At 40.9% G+C, this 20,650-nt stretch overlaps 1 protein-coding gene across 3 annotated transcripts in view; it reads left to right on the top strand.

Annotated features, from left to right (window-relative positions):
* Positions 1-20,650, top strand: part of LOC131690399 (mediator of RNA polymerase II transcription subunit 13) — a 172,662-nt gene that overhangs the window by 141,589 nt on the left and 10,423 nt on the right. For 2 of the 3 annotated variants that reach the window (XM_058976129.1, XM_058976130.1), the window contains exons 7-9: positions 316-609; positions 16,483-16,672; positions 16,737-20,625. In XM_058976129.1, coding sequence (XP_058832112.1) covers positions 316-609; positions 16,483-16,672; positions 16,737-20,625 — 4,373 coding nt within the window. The remainder of the gene's footprint in view (positions 1-315; positions 610-16,482; positions 16,673-16,736; positions 20,626-20,650) is intronic. The other variant, XM_058976131.1, reaches the window with a different exon arrangement.

The following is a 20,650-nucleotide window of genomic DNA, read 5'->3' on the forward strand; positions in this document are numbered from 1 at the left end:
TGTCTATTGCGGCTTTCGCATTCCTTGTCCAGCATACTGCAGTTTGCCGCACATCAACATCACCCAGCTTTGTTGTGCACTTAAAACAGACACTGTGTGCTATTTTAATTGCAAATAACTTTTTAACTAAGTTCCATCACAAATCAGTTCGAAATAAAATCGACATCATGCCTCCTTTACCGTTGAAAACATGACTCTTGCGACACATGCCGTAATCTTCACTCATAAACTGTAATGAAGAGCTAGTTTATTCGCAACAAACCCCCTCCCCTCAACAATTAAGTTAAACGCTGAGCTGTTATGTGGCTCTTTCAGGTGTACGAAACTTCCCAGTGGTGGACGATCGCACGGTGGCGGTATTGCTTCCCACGGGACTGCTGTGCACCGAAACCCCGGATCTACTCCCGGTAGCGATTGCAGTGTCGGGTCCAGTTTCTCTGGAAAAGCTCTTACCAGTAGTAGTCGCGCAGACAGATTACCCCGACCCCATCGAATACCGTTCCATCGGAGACCACCCCAGCAGCTCCTGTCCTGTTCCCTCGCTCTTTCCACGAACGTCGTGGTCACTGCGGACAGCCCCGCATACTGCCTTGTTGATTCCGATAAAAGGTGCGTTTTACACAGAAACACAACAAAAAATACCGAAAGGCATATACCGATAATGCGTTTGCTGTACTGTTATCTACTCAAGCAAACCTACTTCAACTGCTAGAAAAATGCTTTATTAATTGAAAATTTCTGTTTTTGTGTAAATAAGCTTCTGTAACCAAAAGTCGTACATTAACAAAGATATCATCTCACCTGCATCTTAATTTTTGGTTCGTTCATTAAATTGGAAAGTGAATTATTCACACGATTTAAAAAACTTGTTCAGTTTTCTATATCGATCAAATATTTAGGCGGATTTCACAAATCCTAAAAATCACAAACACTTCCAGGCGCACGTCTATCCCTTTGGAAGTCGCCTCGATTTCTACATTCAGGCAACTAAATGATTGTACTGTCTATAATCCAAGAAATTCGCCTAAATTTTAAATCGATTTTAAAAATCGATCAAGTTCGTTTGGACAATTCACTATCGAAATTTGTATCATTAGTTGTATCAACATATCTAACTAAAAAGCATCGCATTTTTTGGTGGAATTCTAACCAAATTATTTTATGATATGGTCGTTTTCAACAAAATCACATCCATTAAACTGTGGAAGGATGAAATTTGTTACTGGTTTCTCGGGGCTATCCTGCTATTTTTTAAACTCTGATATGTCTCATGCGAATAATAAATCTAGCTCATCAAAGAACTTGGGTATTGCTCTTTGCATCCTTACTATTATGATTAGGTTTTTCTTTTTGCTTAATGAGTTTAAAAATTATATATCGGTGGAAGCACGTTTTAATTTTTTCCAAATCTACGTTTTACTCACTTATTGTAGATCTGTATGATCTACCGAAACCTACCCTCATTTTACTATCGTTGTTTTATGTTCAATCCAATGGCAGCTTGACTCCTTGCATGAGTATTTTTTTACTGTTGTGCTTACTTTCATGAAACTTTGACCGCCGTTTGAAACGTTCACCTACCACGACGTCATGGAGCAGAAAGGAAAGGTATTCGAACCGGGGTACCAAGTTTCTACTTCTCCACAAACTACTTCCAGCTGACTTTCTCATATGCATTGTTGTTTATTTTTGTTTCATTTTACTGTTTTTTCCAACTCGTATGTTTGATAGCAGCTTTGGTTTAGCGTTACTGTGTGGTTGCGTGTCAGATGTCACAACGGTATTGGTTTCAATTTTATGCTTGCTTTCTGACCTTAGTTTTCCTTGCTTTTCTATATGCGGCCTCGTCTGTTCAAAAGGTGCATGGATGTGTTATGTTAGTTAGGTTACACAATCAGAGTTTGATTATGCTTTAATAATTACTATAATAATCAAAATACACTGGGCGCTGATTTTGTTGAAATTTTTCAGTTTTCCGCATAGGTAATTTCTACAATCGACACGTACATTTGGGCGGTAGCCTTGTTCCGTAATTGATTGCGCGTGATCAAAAATTATTTCATCGTAATGTGTTCTTTCCCATCCAGTTTTTTAGGAGTCATAACGGTAGGCAACGTTGTCGTGTTCGTAATACGTTTATAAACCTTGATCTGACATTAGTTTTTAACACCACCCTCCTTGAAAGAGGGATTCGTTCCTCGTTAGTGTAAATTCCGTATGGTTTTGCCTGTAAATGCGGACTGGTTCACAGGCACAGTGTAACAGGACAAAATTATTAGTTCCCGTGAGCGTTCTAGAGATTTGGTGTGTTGGGAAGTATTTTGGAAATTTCCCTATGAGATGATCATAACAAAAAGATTTCAAAACTGTATCTACCCAAGAAACAACTAAGCACTAAAGCAATCATTATATTCACTATATAACAGCTTTTCGATGCTTATAGGCTTTATACAAGCTTTGCAACTGTCTATAAGCTTTATAAAAGCTTTGACAAGGCTTATAAGCACTACGAATATCATGCATTAAAACAAGCCGTATATTGGTATATGAAGCTCTACTGTAGAGTTTGTGAACCCTGTAGCTATAAGCCAGATACGGTAGTCACCGATGCCATTTTAATGCCTGTTATGGTTGGCATTTCCATTAGTCTAACCAATAAATTCCAAATCAAATCAAATATGATATGAGGCACATTAGTTTTGTTCCAATACCAGGAGAAAGTGGAGGTACTCCAGAGCAAACAGAAAGAAAATCGTTCCTGTACTCTCTTCTCTTTTTTCTTTTATAGGTAGCAAAACGGAGTAAAAAGTATTTTTTGCTTCGGAGTGATTTCCGTGTATAGGAACAAACCTATTGTAAGCATAGGAAACCTCATCAGCTTCCGAGGTATGGGAATGTCGTCGTAAACAAATTAAAGTGCACAAAACCTTCGTGCCATAAAATTATATCGTAAATACATTGCGAGAATTTGTTTCAATTTACTATAGAACTGAATAGTTAAAAAAGTATGATAAAAAAATGCGCCTTATTATAAGTGTAATAACAACAGAAATCTTTCAATTTAAGAACGGCAAATATCATTAGACTTGCCAACGTCCAAATGGATCAAACGACAAGCGCGCTGGAACAAAGTAACCCCGAAATCTTCTAAAGGTAGAAGTTCGAGTCTGGAACGTACGCCGTATTAAAACAGACCATGAAAAAAAAGAGCGAGAAAAAAACTTTTTCCTGCCTGTTTTTGTTTTGTTTTTTTTTCATCCAATGGGCTACCCACCACAATTTTCTCTTGTGTTAATTATTAACAAGACCAGATTTATAAAATATTTTACTGTGAAAATTTAATTCTGCTATAATTTTGTTTTAGTATTCTGATCGGGATCTGAGCCTTCTTTTGTGTTTGGACAACAAAACCATTTTACCGCTGAAGTGACATTCCTAACGAACTTTAGACCGCAAACTACAGCAGTAGATCATGAAGGCATTCAAAGTCAAATTCAGGAATTTCAGACTGAAATGTGGCCTCGGAAATTCGGTCCAAAACACAAGCCCGGATGTTTTATTGTCGGGTACTCACTCAGCTTGACGGATGATAAATAGGTTAAATGGATTTCGAACAGCTTCCGGTTGAAACATTTTAAGTCGCCATGGGTCGTGGAGATGCGTTCAACAAATTTAAACTTGTTTGTGCCGACAGGTTTGCACAGATGTAACCAGCCGATCTGGCTGCGAATTTAAAGATGTGGTCGAAAAACTCTGTTTTTTGTCACAACCAATTTGAAGATTATATTCCAATTCCAAGTGTACCGGTCCGATCATACGCAAGCCTTAGATGATATACAACTCTTTTTTTTACTGTTTATTGCAAAAACAGGACATTTATGATTGAGCTACAAATATTGATTTTAGCAACATGAAGTCTTTGAAGAAGTTTCTTGAAGTCGTCCCCACTTTTTGCCTTTCTCATATAAAGAAAGGCTATGCAATCACTGTAAAAATCGACTTTTTAACCGAGGCCCGGAGGGCCGAGTGTCATACACCATTCGATTCAGTTCGTCGAGATCGGCAAATGTCTGTGTGTGTATGTATGTGTGTGTGTGTGTATGTGTGTGTGTATGTGTGTGTGTCATTTAAACTCACACAATTTTCTCAGAGATGGCTGAACCGATTTTCGCAAACTTAGTTTCATCTGAAAGGTATAACGCTCCCATAAGCTGCTATTGAATTTTTAGTTGATCCGACTTCCGGTTCCGGAGTTACGGGTTGAAGAGTGCGGTCACACAGCAAATTCCCATATAAACTGGTACCACCATGATGTTCAAATGATGTAAAACATATTAAAATTGATGTAACATTACTCTAGTTTGCGGGTCTGGATCACTAATGATCAATCAAAGCAGCTTTGACCACATTGGCCACCTATGACGGTTCATGACGCCCCCGGGGAACCCGCCAAGTTCCTAAGCTAATATGACACCCATTCCCCAACGAATTCTCTACCGATTTTTACAAACTTGATTTCAAATGAAAGATACAGTAATGCCATTGACTGCTGCTGAATTTCATTCTGTTCTGACTCTTGCTTCCGGAGTTACAGGGGTGTTAGTAAGGATACACTGGAATTTCCCATATAAATCGGTACAATCGTAATACCTCAGAGGCTAAAAACTATTGAAATGGTCACCAAATTACTTCTAATCGCAGATTTAGATCACTGATTGCCAATCAAACATTCTTTGAATATATTGTCCACTATCGACGATTCCGGAAGTCCGGAATTCCGGGCATATTCCACAATTAAAGTCACATCGGTTCTTCGGTGATGACTGAACCGATTTTCTCAGACCAAGTCTCAAATGGAAGGCAAAATATGCAGTTGAGTATTGCGTCGCCGCCCCTCCCCCCCGTCTTGCCCTTACACCTCCCTCCTTCATCACTCCCCTCCCCTTGGACCACCCTCACGCCCGCATTTCCTTCATCCACCCCGTATACCGAAATAAGATGAAGGATTTCTGACGCATCCTCCACTCTCACTCTACTAACCCCCCATTCCCTCCACTTTCAAACCCATTCCACCAACATTTCAAAATATAATTACATGAAGATAACATTGAACTCATGCTGATTAAGGTAATTAAATACTATTCTTTTGCCTTTCTCATATAGAAAGGTTATGCAATTGCTCCAAAAACCGACTTCCTAACCGAAGCCCGGAGGGCCGAGTCTCATATAACATTCGACTCAGTTCGCCGAGATCGCAAAATATCTGTGTGTATGTATGTGTGTTTGTATGTGCGTATGTATGTGTGCATGTATGTATGTATGTATGTATGTATGTATGTATGTATGTATGTATGTATGTATGTATGTATGTGTGTGTATGTGCGGATTTGTTAACAAAATGTCCACATCGGTTTCTCGGAGATGGTTGAACCGATTTTTAGAAACTAAGATTCAAATGAAAGGTATACTATTCTCATAGGTTGCTATTGAATTTCATTTTCAACCGACATCTTGTTCCGGATTACGAGTTGAAGAGTATGGTTACAAAACAAAATTTGTTGATTTGTCCACATCGGTTTCTCGGAATTTTCTGAACCGATTTTGACAAACTTGATTTTAAATGGAAGGTCCATCAGCTGCTGTTGAATTTTGTGTGGATCCGAGTTCTGGTTCCTGAATTACAGGGTGATACGTACGATCACGCAGCAAATCTTGATTCTAACGAATTCTGCGATGAATGTAAAAAGGTAAAATTTTTGCCTTTCTCAATAGAAAGGTATTGCAATTGCTCTGAAAACCGACTTTTTAACGGAGGCCCGGAGGGCCGAGTGGCATATACCATTCGATTCAGTTCGTCGAGTTCGGCAAATGTCTGAGCGTGTGTATATATGTGTGTATGTATGTATGTGTGTGTATGTGCGTCTGTGTGTGTATGTGACCAAAAATGTCACTCATTTTTCTCAGAGCTGGCTGAACCGATTTTGACAAACTTAGTCTCAAATGAAAGATACAACGTTCCCATAGGCTGCAATTGAATTTCTGATGGATCCGACTTCCGGTTCCGGAATTACAGGGTGGTGAGCACGATCACGCAGAAAATGTCGATTTTAATAAATTCTGCAATGAATGTATAAAGGTGAAAATTTTTCCAAAATATGACCACAACTGCTTCGATTTGTAGTATTAGGTCACTAACATCCATTCAAAGTCTTTTTGGCCCTATTGGCCACCATCATCGGTTCTGGAAGCCCCGGCGGAAGTATCCAAATTCAGAATAACAGTCACATCGGTTTCCCGGAGATGGCTGGACCGATTCAACCAAACTTAGTCTCAAATGAAAGGTGTTGCGCCTTCGTAAATGGTTATTTAATTTCATCCCGATCTGACTTCCGGTTCCGGAGTTACAGGTTGTGGCGTGCGATCACATAGCAAATTGCGATTCAAATCGATACTCCGATGAAAGCAAAAAAGGTAAAAATTTCGCTAAAATGTCTCTCAAACAACTTAAATTTGCTGTTCTAGGTCATCGACGGCCAACCAAACTTTCGTTGACTACATTGACCACCATAGACGGTTCCGGAAGTGCCCGGGAAAAGCGGCCATCTTTCAAAATTGACGTACTCACATCAGTTTCCCGGAAATGGTTGGGCCGATTTTCACAAACACTGTCCCAAATGATAGCTATAGTATCCCCACAGATGTCTATAAAATTTCGTACGGATCGCTTGGATGCGTCCGGAAATATAGACTAATCCATCCGGTCACATATGAAATTCCCATATAAGCCGGAACTAAATTTTTTTTCAAAGGGGACACCCCATGAAATTTCAGAAATCAAATTCGTTTTTGATGCCAAACATCTTTAAAATGCATGAAACGTCGAGATTTTATGTTATCTCGAAAAATTTTTTTTTATGAAGATCGACTTTTTGGGACTGCCGATTTCGCACCTTTTTTCAATTTAATATTAATGTAGCTGTTTTTTCTTTTACAAAATTTTAGAACTCGAATAGTGATTTTTTCTTGTATATTTGTCATGTCATTTATAATAATAAAATGTAATATATTCATTTGAAAGCTTTTAATGAATATAAACAACGCAAACATTCACGTGTTCATGATTGAGAAAGGCACAATTGCACCGCTAGGTGGATTAAAATAGGTTTTTCAATTTAATATTAATGTAGCTGTTTTTTCTTTTACAAAATTTTAGAACTCGAATAGTGATTTTTTCTTGTATATTTGTCATGTCATTTATAATAATAAAATGTAATATATTCATTTGAAAGCTTTTAATGAATATAAACAACGCAAACATTCACGTGTTCATGATTGAGAAAGGCACAATTGCACCGCTAGGTGGATTAAAATAGGTTTTTTATCTCATCAAATCGATTATTAGAAAAGAAGTCAACCACATTTTTTTCAAATAATATAAAAAAATTCAAACAAACATTTAGCCCTTATTTGTACATTATGACGAACAGACAAAATTAATATTATTCTTTCTTTCTATTATATTTTTACACTATTTGCCAAGTGTTTCATCCCATTTTTTGGAAGCCATCATCCAAATTTTTTTTAATATCCTGTATATTTCCAACAGCTTTACTAGACTTTTTGAAGACCCTCTACACAATCGCCTACCCGAGCAAATACTCATGGGTTCAAACACCAAACAGCCCCTTGAAAATACCATGAATATGGTCCGTGCCCACTTTCACAACCATTAAAACCCCATAAAATGGTCTCAATAACCCATAAATATACCAACGTATGGTTTTTCTATGGGATATACCGGACCATGACGATGGTGTTTTCGTGGCCTGAACCCATTTCAAACACCCATGCCCAACCCTATGAGTATGGGGGTATTATGGACTTTACGTTTGCTCGGGTAGTAGCGTTTGAAGGACCGAAACTGAAAGCAATTTGGTGCATTGGAATCTTTGTACCCTTTCCCAATTGAGAATTGGGCCGACGATGAATCCGACTAAAATAGTGAAGGGATACCCGAGCAAATACTCATGGGTTCAAACACCACATAGCCCCTTGAAAAGACCTTAAACATGGTCCGTGTCAAAATTCACAACCATCAAGACACCATAAAATGGTCTCAATAACCCATAAATACACCAACATATGGTATTTTATATGAGATCTACCGGACCATGGTGAAGGTGTTTTCATGGGTTGAACCCATTTCAAACACCCATGTCAAACCCCATGAGCATGGGGGTATTATGGGCTTTTCGTTTGCTCGGGTACAATGCACCTTATATACAGAGAGTAACATCTTCCTCACACACTCAGATCGCTAGATCCTCGCATTTATAGTTCTGGTACTGTAACAAATGGTAGACTTCAAACCGCATGAACATATTGCTTGCCATATCAGCACTTTCCGAGCAAGTTTCTCCACTTGAATCCATCTATCCACAACCCATACGACGGCAGTATGATATTGTGAACCTGAAAGGGGTTTTGCATACATTTAGTAAAGTAACTGTAAAACTTGTGAATTTCTGGGCCTTTGCTGACGCACGTTGCTTTTGTTCTGCGTTTTGTTTTTTCGACTTTCTGCCTATAAGATCTACAGGTAGTTCCGTTTCGTGATACATTCGATTATTCCGACGCTCATTCACACTTTATTGGCAAAATCGCGTATCGTGCGCGACATTTTGGAAATAAAGAATTTACACCGCACGGGATAGTCTACAAACGCAAAATGACTGTCAAACGCGCAGCATGCTGTGGTGCGTATAACGGCAATGTATGTGGGTAGCTTCCCTCCCACACGGAAACGAAAAACTACCTAAAATTGAGTTCCTTTGACTCAATCTCGTGGTATCGTGGGGGAACTTAAAATTAGGTAAACCGTGTTGAAGGTAGTTTCCATTTAACCACGGCAAAAATTACAACTCATTGATAGGTTTTTTATACTCAAATTTAAGTTGTATTTACCTAATTTTGAGTATACCCCAAATAACTCAAAAGTACCTTCCTCCACGGAAGACCTCGACTGAGTCGAATCTCTCGTTTTGTTTTTGACAACACTAATAAGTGCGAAAGCGACGCACAACTCAAAAGTAAGTTAAAAGAACTTATGCTGCAGGTTGTTTTATTTAACCGTGCATACAGCCCTTAATCCGCCTAATAGTGAATTACGACATTATTTTATTTCTCAATTCAGATCGATAGTTTTGTTTTGCAGAGTTTTAGAGGAACTTATTATAACTAAGGCGTTATTTGTGAAAGAATCCTTGAAAGCATGAGTGGTAGACTACTAAAATAGATAACGTGCAATGAACAACAACAATTAGTATTTATAAAGCTATTTTTATTTTCGATTGAAAAGAGCTCAGTTTCCCAAGTTAATTCTTTAACGAGAAAATGCGTAAGTACAAAAAAACGCTCCAAATACTGAAAACTCAGAACGCTTCAAGGCAGCGGCAGGGCAGTGTAACAAAGAGTACTTATTGATGTTTCTATCGATAGTTAGTTGGCGAACCGTCGCCAATAACAAGTACTACCTGAAGTTATAAGGCGTTCCTACCTTTAAGAATTATTTGGATGCGAATGCATCCTTCACGTGCACCTCTGAGCACTCTTTGTCCCATCATGAGTTGCAGGTGCACAATCTCAAATTCAGTTGCCTATTTGTGCGTGAATTTACTGAAACCAGCATTCAGTTTCAACGCTATCTTCATTAATTCCATCAGTTCAAAGAAAATACAAATTCATTCACCATCCAAAGTAGGGTTTGGAGTACCGGTTTTACCGTTACCGAAAACCGGTAAAACCGTCCAAATATTCAATACCGAAACACCGGTTTTGCAACAATGAAAAACCGGCATTTTCGGTATTTTTTTTAGCAAAAACTATTTAAATAATTTTTCATTGTTTTTTTTTATAATAGAGCTTTCGAAATACTTTAAAAATATTTTCACCTACTAGTGTTAGAAGTAAGATCGCGTTTTTTGGGACACTTCAATGTTTTTGTATAAGCAGTGGAATGCAGCTCGATCGAACTTCTGCACATGGCTGTATAAAATAATGCTATTACGCACGCGAATGTTAATTGCATAACAATCTGCATCATATTCAATCGTTTGTGGAGAGAGAAATCAACTCATAGTTATAATAATACGATGAATAGTATTTATATTTCGAGATCTTCAATTACACAGCTATTAGCATATTTAGCAGTCACATGTTGCTTGAATCAACTAAACAACACTCTCGACAATTAGTTGTCCGGTGTTGAAGTTGCATTTTTAACAATCTGAGAATCTGTTGTAAATTCTTGGTAGCTAGCTGCCCAGAGTTATTGCACACATGCAATTATTTACCCCACTCCACTGACAAAATTCCTGCCCGTGGCAAGCGTGGAGATTAGAGTGACAGAAAAAATGACTCCCATCGGCCCACCCCTGAGTCGATTCCTAGTCCCACCAGGAGTGTCTGCTCCAAATTTGAGTGAAATCGAACAAGTCTAGCTACCGGACCAACGCGCTTGAAGTTTGTATGGGATTTTTCGACAATTTACACGGAAAAACCCACTTGCGAACATTTTCACCGCTAGGGGGCACTGTATACATCAGATTATCACCAAAAGTGAAACTTAAGAAGATAATTCTATTATTCTATTATAATTCTATTATCTACAACAATCTTTGTTGAAGACTGCAAAGCGATCCGACTCGAACAAGAAAAGTTATTAAACTTATAACGAAGTGATGTCTGAGTCAGTTTTGCATGGGGCCTAGCAGTGCATGGTAGTGTATCAGTATTAGGTTCTAACAAACTAAACATTTTTATGGAATAATGGTTAGATTTAGCTCACTAGTGTGTTCGGAAGAATTGTAGTACATAATACGAGTTATGTTTTGGTTAGTAAACTTTAGTTCCAGCTGTGACCGCATAGATGGCGCCAACACTAACTTTTCAACGGAGAGAGATAGAAATTAAGTGTTTTCTACAAAGTTGTAGAACAAGAATTTTTCAGTAATTCTGCCAAACATCTCGGAACTAAAATTTTCTAACCAAAACATAACTCGTATTATGTACTGCAATTCTTCCGAACATACTATTCAGCTAAATCTTACCATTATTCCACAAAAATGTTTAGTTTGTTGGCATTATAACGTACAGTACTTTCGATTGAGGATGGATAGCTACTCCCAGGTTCCATTCGCAAATTTTCTGTGCAATTTCGCTTGTTCTGTTCAATCAAGAACTAGCAATTACGAGTTGTACGGTCATCCTGCTCATGCTCAATTGGAAAAGGAAGCAAAAAAACGCTGATTTTCAAGACGAGGTGGAATTGATGCTTAAGCGGTTTCATATACGAAGTAGGACTCTTATAATGGGTATTTTGAATACTGATGACAAAATAGACAGAGCTTAACCTGACCTATAACAAATCTAAAACGTTTCTGATGCGCTGAAGCTTGGCTCAAACATTTTTTGAACACTATTTTCAGTATATGTTGAAGCATTTGTATAAGAAGAAAACAGCAATTTTAACGTAACGTCTGTTGAGCGATTATTTTGTTAATAAAGTATGAATTGGCATCGAACCAAGTTAAATGCGACTGCTTTGTAAATTCAACTTAATTTTCATTTTTTCTTTTTGATTACCGGTTTTACCGTTTTTTTTTCATTTTCAATACCGAAAATACCGGTTTCTCAAAATGCCTCGGTTTTCCCAACCCTAATCCAATGCGTTCATCTTTCACATTTTCGAGCATAAATGAACCGCATAATCTATGTCTAGTACCTTGTTGCTTGATAATCCCACTCACAACTAGCATAGAAACAAAATTAAATTTGCAACTGAAGTTGAATTTGAACAGAAAATAACTGAATGAATGCGCAGCACCGAACGAATAACGGACGTGGCAAACAACTGAAACATTCCCTTCAGCGCGGTGGACATGAATTGAATGTCGTTCCTCTTTCAAGCTCTAATCGGGGATGTCAATATTTCTAAGCTCTGGTTGGGACCCTGCCTGCGGGAGTTCGCGTCTGGTACGCGTTTATACTGAGCTTGAATCGCGGTGTCGAGAATTAAGCCAGCAAAAATCCGTACTCTTCCTCCGGAGGAAGCTCTTGTGTGGACTCAATGTTATCGGATATCGACTAGCTAAAATGGCACGTTCTCCATGTTGATCGGAGATTTCTGCTCTGTCGTGATTTGTCTTTTCATCATGTCCCTGATGGGAAGGATTGGGCAAGAAGTAAGGCTAGGGATAAGGAAAATAACGACGCAGAGAACATAGAAAAAACAGGAGTATTCTTCATTCCCAAGGGAATAAAAGACACTTCTCGATTATCGAATACCCCGAAAGGATATTGAGATAATAGAACGACAACAACAAGGGATGGGCGCAGCGTAGTTGGTAAATTGATTACCTTGTACACAGCGCACCTGGGTTCGAGTCCCAACCCCGCACATAGGGTTAGAAATTTTTCATAAGTGATTTTTCTAACCGGAAGAGACGAATGACCTTAAGGTTAAAACCTCTATAATCGAAATAAAAAAAGAACGACAACACCCCCGAAGAGATATTGTTATGCAAATACGGCTTGAACCTTACCTTAGCTCTTTACCACACTGGGTTAAAAACAATAGCATATGCTTGAGTTTTAGCTCTCTGTACATAGGTTGATCTATGTATGAAGAACCAAAAATCCGGATACCCAATTGCATTACTGCAGGGTAAAGTGCCTATTTTCACCATACTAAGCAGGGTGCCTCACCAATTCATTAATTTCTCGGCCTACAATCAATGGAATGCGAAAAAATTGACATCAACAGCTTTGCTTCGTTGTTAAGAACCAATATAATAACACAAATGCGCTGAAAACAGTGAAATTCTCGTGTTTGAGCGCAACGAAAACTCGAATCGAGTGCCCCTATTGTTGCGCTACCATTTGACTTAATGCGTTGAACAAAGATGGCAGACACTGCTCTAACCAACGGCTTCAAATGGGTAGGGTGATAATAGAAACATGGTGAAAATGGGCTCAACACCCTATCAAATGATATGAAGTTCCGTAATTAGATTCACAAAGATCACACGAATAATACTCAGCACGCTGAATAGTAGCTATGTGACAATTGGGTTTGAAATATCCAGTCAGCTCCCTAACTAGAATACTGCTATTGTGCTTGTAAAAATGCAGCAAATTCTTTGACATTTTCGGACAAGTGGCAAAAAAAGGCCAACGAGTCGACGAACCCTGTCAAAGAGGACATAGGTAGAGTAGACCGCCGGTGAAGGTCAAGACAATAGAAGTCTGCGACTGAATGCAATCGTTTACAGTCCAATATCTTAACCTGCTGTAGCATGGGGCTTTTAAAACAACTCCGTGTTCCAGCAGATCCGCGCATCTCAAACTGGAATCGGAAACAACGCCGTCTGTTTCGACCTGGTTTGCTGGTACATACACACGTATTTTTTTAGCTGCCGAATCTCAGCGCGTTTTGCAACTTTTGCCACCATTTGAACGGCCGAGGTCTCAGCAAATTCAGTTTTCGCTGAGATCTCCGTAAAAGCTCTAATTGTTTGCTGAGATCTGGGAAATAACTCGTTGACAATCAGGAAACAAATCACACGTTTCCGAGATATCAGTATAAACATTTACTGATTACGCTGCTGTGCGGGAAATTGTCGAGCTCAACTAAGTGTGTAGACTTTGTACTCCAGCAATATCAATTGTCTGCTTTTCTCTATTTGCCAACGAACTAAGCTTACAAGGGCGATTTTTTGATATTTCTGTCACGGCCAGTGATGTACCACTGGGAAAAATTTCATCTTCTCAGGTTTTTATTTTTGGATTTTTATTGGGTTTTTTTCCAAATCATTTTACCCAACCGAAAAATATTTTTTTTTTCGTTTTATTGAATTGTTCCTAAATTTAAACGTTTGCTAAGAATCTTGCATTTTTATTCGGGCGAATCAAAATAAAAGTCGCAAGGATAGAACATGCTTTGTAAACTTTGCAGCAACCTATACAAACTCGTTTTATATAACATAGTCAAATAGTCGTAATTCCCCTGAGTAATAAAAATCTGAATAATAATGCGCGAATGTTCAACCAACTTTTATACTGCTTTTTACGCATTATATACAACAGTAGAAAGTGGAAAGGTTATTAGTATGTTTAGGTGCATTCACAATAAGAAACGCAATCGACTTAGCGCGGAACGTGTTGTGAAGCTAACGTATCACTTAATTACAGCTTTTGTAAAGAAATGTAAAATCAGCAAACAGGCAATGCTTAAATCGAGGACGACTCTGCAGAAGTTGCAGATTCAGGCAAAATTTAATAACAGCAATGCTCAGGAATTACCAAATATGTGCAGATAACAATAAATCAACGTTCTATTATTAAAATGTCAAAAAACAATGCAAAAATCCAATCTTCTGAAAAACTCCTTTTAACCGGGGAAACCCCAAAGTTATAGAAGCGGATTAGGTACATCACTGGTAACGGCCGAACATGGTGGACTCTAGAAACGTTGAATCTTTGTCAGGTCATTTTTGCACGTGCATAGAACCCAGTGCAGACTGGTAGGAAAGACATGAATGTGAAAGGTAATCCAATAAGTACATAACTTCCTTTAACGGTATCCAGGCGACTCAGAACACACACAAGAAAAAAAATTCCAAAGCCTCTAAGGGGTTGGAGATCAGAAAAGGGAGCCTTGGAAGTGGATTAGCAAACTTTGCACTATACGTTATTGCGTTACACTTGGAAGTGCGTCTAAGCGGTCCGAGAGTCACCATACGGATTTAATCACTTGACTCGTTTGTGGGTTTTGACACAAATGCCAATACCTGCACATTTAAGACTTTTTGGTGTTATCCAACAGGGCAGACATAAACCAGACGATAATGAAAACTTCGGCTTTGGTATAAAGCGAGGAAATCAAATAAATCAAAAGGGTTTGTGCATTGGGCCGTAGTCCCAAGGGTTGCAGGTTCGAATCATGTCTTTTGGGTGACATTTTCACGTAGTCAAAACCCAAAAAATGAATTAAATAAATGTGCAGGGCCTCTCGTAGATAACCGAGATGAGAAATTGATATAATTTATTAAAATAGATAAAATTTGCTATGATTTATACCTAATCTCAATAACTTTAGGTAAAGCAAAACTTATTTTGTAGACGTTAAAGAAACAAAAGTGAAATTTGTCTCTTTTTTTACTCTAATCTTTTTTAAAAATTATAAATAAATCATTTTTCATTCCAATGTTAGGTATAAGTCATACGAAAAAGTATGTGCTTCCAAACATTTTTTGGATGAAGGAAATCAGATTAATAGAACAAGTCTTGTTGCTTCCGTTAGAAGAAAAATAACGGTCTCGAGAAAAACGCCATTTTGAAGCCCCCATTTTGAATATTCGAAAAAAAAACATTTTTCAACTAAATAGACTCTACTGTGTTCTCGTCGCAGCGCCCAGCTGCTCGCAGCTGACAGTTCATGGCAAATGCGGTAGAAACAACACGTAGACAACATTCCTATCATGACGTCTAAGTAAAGCGAAGTTTTTCGTGAAACGACTTCAATTTGACGTATCCCTTTTACCGTCCTTTATTACAGCAGAGCACTATTGCTTTCAATCTAGCACTTTCACGATTAGAATTCAGGGGTTTATCAAAATTACCGCACCATCCATTCCAACGTCACGTGCTGGGATATAGATATAATCCCACGTAAAGCGACCATCGCAACCAAACAGTAGCTAGGGTGAATAATATGCCGTGAGGTCTCGAGAAATATAAAATATCGAGTGCTTTTTCCTCTGTCGAAAGAAGGATGTTGGCATATTCTTCAACTCATTGGTCGCCTCATTGTTACTTTTTGGTGTTTGCCACAAAATTGTTAGAATAGATCTCCCGCTTCAGATTCGACCAGAAGGCGCACGTTGACGTTATACACCTACTCGCAGACCGAGGAAAAGAAGACCGGTTCGGATAGGTATTTAACCTTCTTTGGGAACTTCGTGTAGGAGATGTACTTTAGGCTATCGCACTGAGCTCGTGGTCTAAGACCCGGAATGATCTCTCCACTTCGCCTTCCGTCTTCCAGGCCAGACTCCTTCACTCTGGGTGGAGCCGGCTTCACCTCATTCCTTTGGTGGATTCGGCCAAAGGAGTGTGGTGATTTCTGATTTCTGAATTGATTTCTGATTAGAAATCAACACGCTTTGAAATGTCAAATATTTATACCTTGGACGCAATAGACTATTGTGATAGTAAGTGCTGTTAACGTATTACGAACAAAACAATGTTGACCGCCATTATAGCGTGCAAAAAGCTCGATAGCGTATCTGAAATACGGGATCAAAGTATAATAACAAAATCAGCACCTTGCTTGCAACTTTCCCCACTTATTCAACCCCGCATCTTTTCCGAGACCGATTTTAATCTAACAGCCGCGCTCCACTCTTCTAACCCACTCACTAGGTCAAACCAAAACTGCGGAGCCGGTGGAAGTACACCATACGGAGGTCCACCGTCCTACTGTCGGAATCCGCTCTCCATAGGCGATTCGCATCCATTACCGTCGGAAGGCTCACCCGCTAGTGCAGCTCCATCCCCGATGCAGCCGTCATCTGTTTCCCAACCCACGTCGGTTGGACCATCGGGCGATCAGGTAGGTTAACACCCGTGTTTTTGATACTATCCTTTGATTCACATTTGCATCTTCTACCTTCCAGCTTATAACCATGTCACCACATCCACCCGCCTCGAACAACCCGCGGAGTGTTCAACCCGGGACGCCGTGTTTAGATCACCTGGATAAGAACACTCCGGCACCAACGCCAACCGATCAGCATGATAGTAAAAGTATTACTGCTTCACCCTACAACACCCCGTCCCATCCGGGTGGGGTTATGAGCGTTGAAGCTCCGTCCTCGCAGCAGTCTCAGCAGCAACAACAGCAACAGCAGCAGCAGCAACAACAACAACAGCAACAACAGCAACAGCAGCAATCATCACAACAGCTCGTTAGTAACAATCTGAGTAGTACCAGCAGTAGCAGTAGCGGCGGAACTACCAACAGCAGTCCCGGAAATCTACCCAGCCATGGAATGATGGGTATGCGAATAAAATCCGAGGGAGCACTGGGGATCATGGGAGACGGTTTGATGCTGGGGACCAGTCCTAGCATATACAGCAGTTTGAATCCCATCATCACCCACAATCAGATTAACAAGAAGGAAGCGATGCTGCAAATTTTGCAATCGCTGAAAAGGCCTTCCCTGTCATCGCGAGATTACGAAGGGATGACGGGTGAGGAAAGTCCAAGTACGTCACACCTGCTGTACGATTATTCCGTGATCGATGCCTGGATGAACCATCCAGTGAAGCGATATCGGCCAAATGAAGATTCCAAGTTGGCTCAGCAATTTCGAAACATCGATCTCTATGCCGATCAAAAGAAACATTCGGAGAAGTATCTGCAATCACTTCAGAATGCAGGAACGGAAGGTGGAATAGGTTCCATGGCGGGAGGTGGCGTCCGACAAGACCAACAGGATCCATTGGCACTGCCGGAAGATGTGAAACCGGGACTGTTGAATGAGAATCAGATTAAAACGGAAATCGGTTGCGACCGGAGTGACGGCGAGAGTCAAATGTTAGGGGCTCATGAAATAAAGAAGGAGAAAGAGGATAAGGATGATAGCTTGTTTACGGAGCAGGGCCTACAACCAGCGCTGGACGATTTGGATCAATTGTTTGATGACAGTGCAAACTATCATGATGATTCAGATATTCACGCAAATACAAGTCCTGCTTCCAATAAGAGTGGCGGTGGTTGTATGGAAGATATCAAAAGGTTTACGGGGCCGGGAAATGCGGTGCATACGGGAATTTTAAGTCCAAAAGAATTGTCGCAGATGTTCCCTACCCCACCGAGTTTAGAACATCACCCGAATTCGAGCCCGGGAGGAGGAGGTTGTCTTTCCGACGGGATCGTAATAGACACTATGGTGGAAGCGGCAGCTGTCCCCATTCTTGGCAGTCCTCAAGAGGAGCAGATTGAGGATTGGTCTTACGTGTTTGTTCCCCCGCCCATTTGTACATATGTTGGATCCTCGAAATATGCCCCTCTCCAGCAGCTTCCAAGTCAACTGATGCAACCCCATGTCGAGCTTCCAATGAACTGCTTCTACAAATCGTCCTTGCAGTTGCGGAAGGAGAAACAGGAGCGCGAGAAGTTTCTGAAGTTAAGGGAACTCCAGGAGCAACAGGAAGCTCAACAGCAACTTCAAGCACAGCTGGAAAACATCTCACCAAATGCTTGCTCTATTACCAACAGTATGTTAAAGCAAGAACCATCACTGGTCGTACCGCAACCACTAAGTACTCCAAATTCGCTCAATCTCAACGGAGCTAGCCATCCGTACTCAAACCCATCATCGCAATGCGGTCAGTCACAACCGCTATCGAGACCACCATCGGTTAATTCGCTTCCCGGAGGGATGATGACTTCGGGCGGCAGTTTAATGAGTCCCTCAGCGATGAATAACGGACCTTTGAGTAACAACATGTTCCACCCTGGAATGGGAATAAATGTTCCCCTACGACAAGGTATGTCTCCGATCTCTCCTGCTACTCCTGGTGGCGGCAGCGCTGCTGGTGGTAATTCTATGCGAGTGCCGACTCCACAAGGATCCTGCCCTTTGCCGTATCCATCTCCGATTGGAGCCAGTGGTGGATCGCTGTCGATCATCCCGGGCAGTCCAAACCCAATGATGCAGATGAATTTCCGACGGACTCCGATTCTGCCGCCACCACCCTACGACGTTGCTGTTGCATCGCCTGCTACCTCCACTACCTCGTCCTACCACAACAAACAGTTCGGTATGGAAGATGGCCCTCAAACACCATTCGCCGCTGGTGGAACCAACGCATCACTGCAAAGGATAGCGATCGAAACCAATGCTTTACTGGTTAATGTTTTGCTGTATGACACTTCGCTGAACATCTTTCGTGATCACAATTTCAACAGCTGTACTCTGTGCGTGTGTAACGCTGGTCCAAAATGTGTTGGAAATATTCGCGGGGCTGATTCTGGCCCATACTTACCATTGCCGGGAACGAGCTTCATCGGAGGTGGAAAGAACGGACTAGCCAGTGGTGGCAGTAGCGAACGGGAAGCCAAATCTACACCTTCTTCCGTGTCGCAGTTCAATGGGAACAATCATAACAATAACGGTGCCTTTGGAATGTTGGATTCGCCAGCTAATAACGGTGCTAACTCCGGAATGGTGTCCATCAATACAAACAGTCTACAGAATGGATACATGGATGAGGATCCGATAAAGTGTACGTGCGGTTTCAGTGCTTTGGTGAACAGAAGATTGGCCCACCGGGCCGGATTGTTCTACGAGGATGAGTTGGAGATCACCGGTATGGCAGAAGACCCGGCTACGAAAAAGAAAAAATCACTGCTTGAGTACCTGCTTGGCAAGGGTGACTACAGCAGTGGAGTCAACTGTGATATCTCGCCGCTACCGCTCAGGATCATGGATCTACTGCGAGAGCACTGTGCGGTCATTCAGAGTTCGAGTAATTCTATTCACCGGGCGGTCGCCCGATTCCGAAGTGCAATCACCGTGAAGAGTTTCACCAATGCATCCGTGCATATGTTGGAATATAGCGATGCCAATGAGGTCATTAGTTTAGCGTTAGAACAAAGCCGGTTGCAGGCGATCAATGAAAACAAATACGATGATACGGCGTTGATGAAATCTGGATTACTCCGGGGTGTTATGAACGTTCACAAATGGCCGTATCTGCGGGCTAGCGGTCCCAAAAGCAATCAGGATATTGTGCGAATAATGAAATCGATGCAACCGCTCCTCCAGGATGCCTTCCACAAAAAGTGTACCACCAGGTTGTGGGATGCTCCTTACACGATACAAGGACCGCTCACCTGGCGGCAGTTCCACAGACTCGCCGGACGAGGTACAGGCCAGTGTGAACCCCAACCGGTCCCATCGTTGGTCGTTGGCTACGAAAAGGACTGGCTGTCGCTTTCCCCATACGCAATACAGTATTGGGATAAATTGCTTCTCGAACCGTACTCCTATCCTCGGGACATCGCTTATGTTGTGGTGCTTCCGGATAATGATCTGATAGTTTCCAAAGTAAAAACCTACTTCAAAGAGCTGAGCACAACGTACGAAATGTGCAAGTTAGGCCGACATAATCCTATCAAGGGTTGGGACGGAATACTCCGGGTTGGTTCAAATCGAGTGCTCAAAGAAACGCAAAATTCCAGCATGGACGAATGGTTCACCAGTCTGGGTGATAATACGAGGTTAAGTGAACTACTAAAATTGTATGCGCAGACCTGCCAGCAACAGTTGGCCCCGTACCTGTCAAAAGTACCCTCGGACAAGAGTCTGCTGGATCCGCCGGAAAATCACAACGTCTCCGCTTCCTCCCATGCGGCTGCATTAGCTTTAGCCCAAGCTAGTTCCACCCCCAATCGGGATGCTCCAAACCAAAGCCCGATGCCTCCACCGCCACCAAGTACTCCGGATCCAACACAACCCGGTGATAAGGCACCCAGCACACCAAAGTCTGACAACGGTAAGTATCAAATTGAACTTCTCAC

The sequence above is a fragment of the Topomyia yanbarensis genome, chromosome 3 (genome assembly GCF_030247195.1).
Source record: "Topomyia yanbarensis strain Yona2022 chromosome 3, ASM3024719v1, whole genome shotgun sequence".
Lineage (NCBI taxonomy): Eukaryota > Metazoa > Arthropoda > Insecta > Diptera > Culicidae > Topomyia > Topomyia yanbarensis.